Genomic DNA, 11,232 nt, shown 5'->3' on the forward strand with positions numbered 1-11,232 from the left:
GTTGGTAAAAGAGTAGCCCAAGAGTTGGCGGTGGGTGGTGATGACTAGCTGCTTTCCCTCTAGTCTTACACTGCTAAATTAGGGACGGCTAGCGCAGATAGCCCTCGAGTAGCTTTGTGCGAAATTCAAAAAACAAAGAAACAATCTAACCCTAAATTATCATAATTTTAAACAGCTTAGCAGATCGATCAAAATGTTTGGTAATTTTTAATGGGGTTTGAAAGATAAGATAGTGGCATGTTTTTGTTCTTTTTATTAAAGGAAAACAATATATTCAGTACTCCACAAACACCTCGTAGTCTGCTATTAAACTTTGCAACGAAACAAACTAACGAACGATTGGATAACCGCGTTTACTTTACATTTTTTCGCTGCAGAGTTTTCTAGAAAATGTCTGTGTTAACACTCTATTTCAAATTAAACTCTTAAGAAGAGAGGCAAAATCACACTTTCAATAAGTCAATGGGTCTGTCTTTCCCTTGTTATTTAACATGTTTAGTTGCTGTTAACCCTTTTTACGCCCAGTTTGTAATCTTTTTAACTAAGGTGTAATTTATAGATCTGTAGGTGAGAATATAGAGTGATATGAAATACCTTTCTTTATTTTTGTTTGAAAATTTCTATGTAACGTTTTATATTACTTACCATGCTATTCAACAAATTATGAAGGTTGTAATGACAAAATAGAGTGGTGTGATTTATGTTATAGGGTCCCGCTACGGACGTCGATCCAACTGGTTCAAAATACATTGCTTAATCCAAGACCAAACAGAACTTAACGGGAGAATAGCCGATCAAGCTGCCTTATCAGATGGACAGTCACATTACAAAAACAAGGATTTGGTTTCTTCCATCAAGTCAGAAGACAGTAGCTCGAAGACATCACCCAATGGAATGAATCATGTTTGTGATGTAAAACATTTAATGAAGTCTTCTTTGCCTTTCAGCGTATATGATACCAAATTGTTACCTGGTAACTTTGGACATCTCGAACCGTCCAATAACTCGTATGAACGCAAGGAAAACATTAGCTATCACAGTCTTCCACTGTCTCCCATTTCGCCCATGTCTCCTGTGAATCCAAACAATTTTTTATTTCATCAAAGCAATGGAACACTTTTTACCAAAGGATACAACAGGTCAACAAAACTTTATAGCCCAGACATAAATTACAACTACTGTCAGAGGTATCTTGACGTCAACAAAATTGATCCGGTGTTGAAAACATCACAAGATGGAGTGCCAGTTGCCATGGATTACGTGGCGGATACCCCGGAGCAAGAAACACCAATTGACCTGTCTGTAAAGAAATACCCACCTCTAGTAATGACAAGTCACGACCTTTACTTGACTAACAAGCGTAGTCCACCACATCCAACAGGAAATTCACCACTAGCGAATATTTCGGAAACTCCTTTAGATCTAACAAGAAAAATGTGACGATGATTGTAGTACTTTGCAGATGAACCAAGTGCTTCGTGCCAGTAATTAAAATACTTTTGCACCCTAAGACTACGTAATGTGTTAAGATGGGTGGTGCCTCTCCGAAAGGCGATTTTAATGGGTGTAGATTATTTCTGATATTATTATGTTTAATGGATAAAACAAAGCAAATTATTGGATTAGCCATGGGAATGTGTTTTAATTTTAACCTGGCACCCTGGCTTATAGAATCTACTTAAGTATTTTTATCAGTTGTTAACTGTCACATCCATCATTACGGGTTAGACTGGACTTCCATACAGAATAAAAGAGATACACATACTTAACTGTGACACGATCGCACATGATTGGTCAAGTGACTCGAAGGCCAGTGTCAACCACATCGATTGTCAACCTCTTGTTTCTTGTTATAAACTTTTCGTACAACAATAAATGCGTCAGTAATGACATGTAGAGTTAGAATAAAACATAATTCAGCTTTCACTGTTCAATGTACAGCGTAGATTAATATAAATTGTAATTGTGTTACAATGAAAATCTCCATCAAACAGGATGTTTTAATTAATATAACGTTGTTATGTTATATACATATATATATATGTGAGCGTGTGTGTGTCGTATTCAAACAGTTGAACTGTCCATTTGAAACGAATCCACACCCTTTAAAGCTTTGCAAAAGTTTTCGTTCGATTTCAGATCTGTGCAGTAACAGTAATCATGGTTGTATAAATCTGTGGAAACCATTCCATAACTTCACAATACAGTCTATAGATCTCCTAGTACTTAAGAAACCGAAAATAAAGTTTAAAATATGAAGCGTAATTGCAGATACTTAGGATCGTTATGTCCTAGAGATTAGACTGCGAATTTAAAGGGTGTTACGTTTGGAACCGTTTCACGATATGGACAACTCCACAGTGTGAATGCGACAAATACTTTGCAATCAAGTTGTGATATAGATTGTAGGTGGCGTGACAAGCATCAACTTGACATTAAGAAGAAAATTCAGTGCTGGCTTAGATTTTCTTTTTATTGTTATTATTATGATTATTGTTTCTCCAAGCAGTGTTTCAAAGTGTTTAACTTCATAATTGAGTATAATATTACTTACCATACTGTGATGGTCTCGTATCAATGTAGTATCAGCTGTGACAAAATGATGTTGCAAAAGTGAAACACAAGAGCAACACAAGCATTCTACCAAGTATGTGCTTCAAGAAATGGATCTATGGCTTACAAGTCAATTGACACATGCTGGGATTCACCCAAAAGTTTTGACAAAATGAGTGATATGAATCCACGATTGTTTTTGGGTACCGTTTTGTTGTACTCAGACGTCAACAAATGTGTCATTGGTGCTGAATATGACACGTGATTTTTGTTGTTGTTGTTGTTATTTTGTAATGAAATGTAGAACTTAATGTTCTGTTCAACGTAAGTCGATCTTCACAGGGTGCTTTTCTATTTCACTTCTAATATTTATTTTATCAAATACATTCCTACTGCTATCATAAACTCTAAATTTCCATGATATGAACTCAGTACTAATATAACAAGAGTTTATAACGCTATGTTAGTTGTGGTATATCATGTTACATTTGGAAATAATATGAAGAAATGAGATGAGGTCACAAATTGTTAATGGTGCTTGTTTTGGTTTTCGGCGACTATAGAGTTCTTTAATAATAAAAGTAATCAAGACAAAAGTGACATTATAATTGCATTTATAATTCGTAAGTCCTACCATAGTTCCCTTTAATAAACAATTATATTCGTATAGTTTCTATATTCGAAGTACTTAATATTTTAAATAGTTGTATATTTTACCACAAGTTACCAGGTGTATCTCAACTTTCCGTTTTTTTAATCTTAAAAACTTTTATTAATGCACTATGTTACACCAGTTGATTATATCTTAATAATTTCTCGCGATCGTATGTAAATAATATAGCTTACACATCCTTGAATGTTAAAATGTATGAAACATATGGACATTATTCGTACGGTATTTCATTGTCTACGGTTTTCATGCTGTTTTTAGTCAGTCTGTAGCTGTAATATATTTTAATATTCTTCACTTCTCACTTGTTTTAAAGCTTAAAGTTTGATTTACGTAAACATTACCAGTGCCTTAAACAACTGTTATGTTTAAAATGCGTTACTTACACAGAGTAATAAATATCGCGAGGTTTGTTAAGCGCGCGATAAATTTATTTAAATCTCCACTAAGTTCTCTATCTTACACAACTGTAAATATTTGATTAATTTGGGTCAATTATGTAAAAACTGTTATAGATTTACAAAAACCCTTTTTTCATAAAAGAGATGTTAAAGTGACTAAATTTTTCTTTGATCGCCAAAATCTGCCGCTTCATTAGCAAAACCTCAATTATATCAACGAAGGATATTTTATCGTATCAATTTAAAGACGAATATTGAAAAGCTATACGCAAGCGAGAGTTAAAATGTTGATTTTAGATACCACACACACACAAAGGTAGTCAGTAATTTAAATATCAAGGATATACAAAATCAACGCTGAAGACAAACGTTTCTTTGCTGGACGTTTCGAATTACGACGTAAACTACCAAACCAAATCAATTTTATAATGAAATTCACGCATGCACGACAAGAGAGTAGGACAAAGTCACGTCCGTGCTATTCGTACAGACAAAGAAAGATATGGAAAATGCGTTATTTTCTTATATCATAATTTTCGTCATGTTTGACGTAAAAATTCTGATGAAATAAAACACATCAGTAATAATAGCCTTATATTTCTAAGTTAACGATTCTTTTATAAGTGCGCATCTTAACTTCAACTATAATTTCTTCTGCAAAGCGTGTTTCATTAGACACTAATTTATTTTCTAATAATTAATATTTAGTACTATAGTTTACAGTATTATAAAAAGAAGCCTACTATTTTATTTTTATAGGCATAAAATTCCTTAGTCTTATTTCTTTCCTAATTTGGAAAACCCAACAATTAATAGTTGTTTGTTTAACACCAGCACTTTCATTTTCCTTGTTATTTGCTGTACGGGTGAAGTCCCAAAATTCCTTCCCAACGTGCTGCAAACCTTAATATGTAAGATACAATGTCAGACTTGGTCTATCAAATATTGTAGCCAGTTTAAATCTTAAAACAAATTAATAAGTTTTTAGAGAAAGTATGTGCCTTAATAATCACTGTATTTGCTCTTATAATTAATTCATAATGTCGTTAATGTTATAATTTCAGTCTTGTATGCCCGCTGTCTTTCATTACTTTTACTTTACCACTTCTAAATGTCCATTTTTTTTGTTTCTCTGTTGTCACATTTTATTTAATAGAACTTTCACTTAATAGTTCTATTTACAATTAAAAGAAATACAACGTTAAAATCTTACATAATTATTTTAAGAAAACAGGACTGTAGCCCTAAAGGACCTTATTTATGTTTCAGTGTCTATATAACATTACTTTTAGAAATAACATACAAGTAATGTTGGGACGTATATACCCACAGTTATTTGCATATTAAAAAGCCATCTATGTTCAAATTATCCAGTGCTATAACACATTTGCCCAGTACTTTATTATTCCATATCTTTGTTTTATTTATTCAATTTCTATAGTTTCTCTATTTTAAACTTTACTATTGTTTCAGTCCATGACATGAGATGTTTGTATTACATGTTCTATTAATACTGATTTTTCACATTATATCTTTGTACCCTGCTTTTATCTCCCTTAAATTTTAAATTTTTGTTCAATATAAACTGGACCACAGACACAAGGAATTTTATAAATCTCACATTTATCGTTTTTTTCTAATCCGTCTTTTGCATTCGTGAGACAATTTAATTTATAATGCGGAGAGAATGCTACATAATATTCTATATACGTTTTATTATGTTACACTATATTCCATGTAATTTTTTACTGTATTACCTATTCTTGTGGATAAGCCTTGAACTTACGGTAAACAAATTCTAATATTATCTAATTTACATGTTCCTTCTAACCTTGTACACGTTAACATACTTAAGTTATTGATATGTATGTGGCATAATCTATCAATATTTTATGGTGTATATACTTTATCTATGGCTACATGTTTCACCTTAAAATATGCATTTGATTTTGTACCCTGAAGACTCATTTTACCGAATGTTTTTGCTCTACCAAACATCCACAAAACTCCTTTCATTCTGTTGTGGACAATATAACCTCATCATTTTACCTTTTATCAAAATTTATCTGTCAAATTTTCATTTTTATCAACCTCTGATGAATATACAGTACAAATTTCATTTGATTTTAATTAGCAACATTTCGGAGATAAACATGGAACTGAACGACTAATTAGTCTCTTTTGACATTATGTCGTTACTTATGAATCTCCCAGTTCAGGAGGCTCTGGATTGCTCAGAAAATAGATAACTGGAGGGCAAGAAATTTTTCCACTACTTGAGGTGAAAGATTTTTTAAAGCTTACGCACGAAAGGGTGTCAAACATATATTTTGAGTTAATAAACGAGGTAGAAATTAAAATAGAACAAAATATAAGATAAATTACTAAAATTGAAAAACAAGAACACCAAAGATATATGTTAAAAAAGGAAGCTGGTCTAGGTATCAAAATAATTAACTGTTGGACAGATGCATTATAACTCTGGATAGTTTGAATATAAATGGTGTTTAAATAATCGGATAACTGCAGGTATATAGTATATATATAGTATATATAAGTCCAAACTCTAATTCTATCGTTTCTCGTGAAGATAGTGTCATATAGACGCAGAAGCATATGTACAGTCTTTTAGGGCAAGTTAATGTTTTTAATAATTATTTACTCCATAAGATTTCCTTCCATCTTCGTTATTTACTATTATTTGTTTATTTTCAAATATAATTACATACTACTTTAGGGCAAGTTAATGTTATTTACTACTATTTTTAATAATTATTTATTATTTAGTATTGTTATTTCTTTCCATAAGATTTCCTTCCATCTTCGTTATTTACTACTGTTATTTTTTTTCGTAAACATAACTATTGTCACTATTGCTTTTCCTTCCGAGTTGACTTTTAGAGCTGTTACATTTTTAAGTTAATTGTTGCTATTTGGAATTGTTACTTCTTAGTTAACTAGCCTGACGTAAACACTTAACTTTCTTAATTTTGGCTATTTTTACATGAGTTATTTTAGTTTTAAAATTTGTTTTTATTCAGAACAATTCCATCTTTTAGATTTTAAATAACAGTTGGTTTTAGTAACTTATACTTTTAAATACCACTATGTACCTTGTGCATAAATGAAATGGTCCCTCAGTTAATGACTGACCAATAATCAAAATCAAACGGCTCTCTGTAAATATAACATATGTTGATGCAGAAAACGTTTCTCCCAGTGTTTCTGGTTCATAGGGCATAGGTATCACGATATCCATGACGTTTTGAATAGTACAAAATAAATAGTAGAAAGAAATAGTATAAGAGATACCGTCCTTTAACACGTAATAACGCATACATTCCATAAACTATATTATTACCTTTCCATACTTATAAAGATAAATAGTGATAAAGATATTGATAATACGTATGCTGTATTAATCAGTTGGATATCTTCTCGTTCATTCCGAGACTGAACTTCTGACGTTCATTTAACGCGTTTTTGTAGTATGACATCTCTATTTTTACATTTGATGCATATCTTGCAGTATGTTTATCTGCCCTGCAACTTCTGAAAGAATGACATTTACTTGACATATAACTAGGATCTTGAGTAACACGCTTTCAAACGGTGCCTTTGCGAAATTCTCCGGAACCTTTATATTGTGAATGATTCCATATTTGTATATAGATAAATTGCTTAAAGTGCTTTTGTGTTACTTTTATTTCGCATTAAGAATAAATAATTCGTGATATTATTTTTAGTAAGATTTATTACGCTGATTATATGAACCGAAGAATCGAAACTTCCAAAACGCCTCTTTCTGTTCCAATTTGCAATTATTTAATTTTTCCTTGTATAAATCTAATACGTATTGATTTGTAACAGGTAAACTCGCCGTCCTTACTTTAATGATAATTTACGATTTCAAATACGTCTTGTGTTATTTCTTTAAAACGTTTTTCGTGGACAGTCAACACTTTAGTCAAACTGTTACATTTATCACTGAATGCAAGCATCTCCTTAACATATCAGTTTCAACGCAATTAAATCGACTTAAATAATTTAACATAATTTATGGTGATACAATTTTATAGAACTTCGTATTTTTGTTTTGTTTTTTTTACTTGATGTTTCTTGTAAAACGAAAGAGCGACTTTTGATTGGTTGTAATTATTACGTAGATTTTCGCTTGAAACCGGTAATTCTATTGGTTATGTCTGCAATCTGTATCGATGTGATTTTTTCAGGAAAACTTTGTTAAAGTTTATGTTTTAGAGCTAAAAGTACTTATATACAGTTTAAAAAAAAACAACAACTACATGGAATTGGTTTCACGTTCATGTAAGAAATGAACTTTGCCACATAGAGTCGACTATTCAGTAGTGTGCCATGTCTTTAGAAACAAGATAGGCCACTCCACTTATTTTATGAATGGTAGTTTCCTGCCTATATAATTGATTCCAGCCGAGCCTTTCTGCATTTGTAGGAAAGAGACAAAAAAAAATGTATTTTATAATAATTATCACAGAATAAAGATGAATTATTACTGCACTATATTTTTGTTTTGTGCGAGTCTATCTTTTTTATCTCTAATATAAGTATTTTGAAATGTTATGAATGTTATTTAACCGATTTGCAATTTCATCCTCAAGTTGACTTATTGAGATCACGTTTTGTATTTTAACCCGCAATAGTTTATCTAGATATTTAGGCCTGGCATGGCCAAGCGCGTAAGGCGTGCGACTCCTAATCCAAGGGTCGCGGGTTCGCGCCCGCGTCGCGCTAAACATGCTCGCCCTCCCAGCCGTGAGGGCGTATCATGTGACGGTCAATCCCCCTATTCTTTGGTAAAAGAGTAGCCCAAGAGTTGGCGGTGGGTGGTGATGACTAGCTGCCTTCCCTCTTGTCTTACACTGTTAAATTAGGGACGGCTAGCACAGATAGCCCTCGAGTAGCTTTGTGCGAAATTCCAAAACAAACAAACAATCTAGATAATTAGAAGACGTAGAGAGCTAATATACCAAGTTCTGCACGATCAGCGCACTGTAAAGTTTATACTATGAACAGAATAATGAATTACTAACTATTGATAAATTATGAATGACAGTATAATACTATCATTGATCATATTAAAATATAGCGACCTTGAATCTAAACCACAATGAATCTAAACAACCCTCTGATGATTATGAAAGGTGGTGTGACATTGTAAACGTAGTGGTAGACAACCCTGGGCGTGTAATACAGTATAACTGTTTTGTCTTTTTTACATATTCTACTGTTTTCGGTAAAAACATGTAAAGCTTGTTTGTTTTTAAATTTCGCACAAAGCTACACGAGGGCTATCTGCGCTAGCCTTCCCTAATTTAGGAGTGTAAGACTAAAGGGAAGGCAGCTAGTCATCACCACCCACCGCCAACTCATGGGTTACTGTTTTACCAACGAATAGTGAGATTAACTGTCACATTTATAACCCCCCACTTCTAAAATGACGAGCGTGTTTGGTGTGATAGGGATTCAATCCCGCAACTCTCAGATTACGAGTCGAGTGTCTTAACCAAATGGCCATACCGGGCCTAACATGTGAGATAATAATCACTAGGGGTTTAAGAAATAAAATAATTGAAAACAAAATTCTCATGTACTACTAACAATGAAAACGTTCCAAGAAAAAAGACGTTAAGCGTGGATTTTATTAAACATTCGAATACTGTGAAATATTTAGTTTATCTTTTATCTATAATGATAGTAAGTAGTTCATTTACCGTATTTCTCAAGACTTGGGCCCGGCATGGCCAAGAGTGTTAAGACATTCGACGTGTAATCCGAGGGTCGCGGGTTCGAATCGCGATCGCACCAAACATGCTCGCTCTTTCAGCCGTGGGGGCGTTATAACGGTACGATCAATCCCATTATTCGTTGGTAAAAAAGTAGCTTAAGAGTTGGCGATGGTTGGTGATGAGTAGCTGCCTTTCCTCTAGTCTTACACTGCTAAATTAGGGACGGATAGCGCAGATAGCCCTCGAGTAGCTTTGCGCGAAATTCAAAAAACAAACAAACAAACATTTCTCAAGACGCACCGTCATTTTGATTAGCTAACTTTTGAAGAAAAAAAAAGATAAACATAATAATAATGTTGCATCACTTCCACCAATCTTATCAAGATGTTTCGTGGGTTGTTTAGTGACTTACGGTATATAAATCCTATTGGTCTCTTTTTGTATTTTGTGAGCTATATATTTATCATATCTACCTTTGAAAGTGTGTACCTCATATTACCACTAGAATAACATTATTCTAAGCCTGAGTAAATAAAAAGAGTGCCATTATTACAGCACCAGATGTACGGTGACATGTTTTTGTTTATTTATTTCTTATTTAATACTAAATTTATACATTTCATTCTGGGTCGTATACAGGGGCTTGGATTATTGTTTGGTGTCAAAACGTTTCCTCTAAGCTTTGGTTTAGGCCTATGAGCAATGTAACTTTCAGCCTGGAAGACGCAGGATAAATTTTTTAAATTTATTCTCGGGGGGAAAAAATAGTGTCATTGACGCCGGAAAGAACGGAAAATATTGTTTACTTTTTATCTATTAGGACGGTAACTATTACATTTAAATATTGTTTATTTTTTATCTATTAGAACGGAAACTAGTTCATTTAAATATTGTTTACTTTTTATCTATTAGGACGGTAACTAGTTCATTTAAATATTGTTTACTTTTTATCTATTAGAACGGTAACTAGTTCATTTAAATGTTGTTTACTTTTTATCTATTAGGACGGTAACTAGTTCTTTTAAATATTGTTTACTTTTTATCTATTAGGACGCTAACTAGCTCATTTAAATATTCTTTACTTTTTATCTATTAGGACGCTAACTAGTTCATTTAAATATTCTTTACTTTTTATCTATTAGGACGGTAACTAGTTCATTTAAATATTGTTTACTTTTTATCTATTAGGACGGTAACTAGTTCATTTAAATATTGTTTACTTTTTATCTATTAGAACGGTAACTAGTTCATTTAAATATTGTTTACTTTTTTATCTATTAGGACGGTTTTTATCTATTAGGACGGTAACTAGTTCATTTAAATATTGTTTACTTTTTTATCTATTAGGACGGTAACTAGTTCATTTAAATATTGTTTACTATTTTTTTTTTATCTATTAGGACGGTATCTAGTTCATTTGAATATTGTTTACTTTTTATCTATTAGGACGGTAACTAGTTCATTTAAATATTGTTTACTTTTTATCTATTAGGACGGTATCTAGTTCATTTGAATATTGTTTATTTTTTATCTATTAGGACGGTAACTAGTTCATTTAAATATTGTTTACTTTTTATCTATTAGGACGGTAACTAGTTCATTTAAATATTGTTTACTTTTTATCTATTAGGACGGTAACTAGTTCATTTAAATATTGTTTGCTTTTTATCTATTAGGACGCTAACTAGTTCATTTAAATATTGTTTACTTTTTATCTATTAGAACGGTAACTAGTTCATTTAAATATTGTTTAATTTTTATCTATTAGGACGGTAACTAGTTCATTTAAATATTGTTTACTTTTTATCTATTAGGACGGTAACTAGATCATTTATATATTGTT

The 11,232-nt window shown here is 32.1% G+C and overlaps 1 protein-coding gene across 2 annotated transcripts in view; it reads left to right on the plus strand.

Moving 5' to 3' along the window:
- LOC143255987 (uncharacterized) overlaps nucleotides 1–8,165 on the plus strand; it is a 46,148-nt gene extending 37,983 nt beyond the window's left edge. For both annotated transcript variants that reach the window (XM_076512496.1, XM_076512497.1), the window contains one exon: nucleotides 710–8,165. In XM_076512496.1, the coding sequence (XP_076368611.1) occupies nucleotides 710–1,440 (731 nt within the window). In that variant the 3' untranslated portion in view covers nucleotides 1,441–8,165. The remainder of the gene's footprint in view (nucleotides 1–709) is intronic.
- The last annotated feature ends 3,067 nt before the right edge of the window (nucleotides 8,166–11,232 follow it).

The sequence above is a fragment of the Tachypleus tridentatus genome, chromosome 7 (assembly GCF_004210375.1).
Source record: "Tachypleus tridentatus isolate NWPU-2018 chromosome 7, ASM421037v1, whole genome shotgun sequence".
Taxonomy (NCBI): Eukaryota; Metazoa; Arthropoda; class Merostomata; order Xiphosura; family Limulidae; genus Tachypleus; species Tachypleus tridentatus.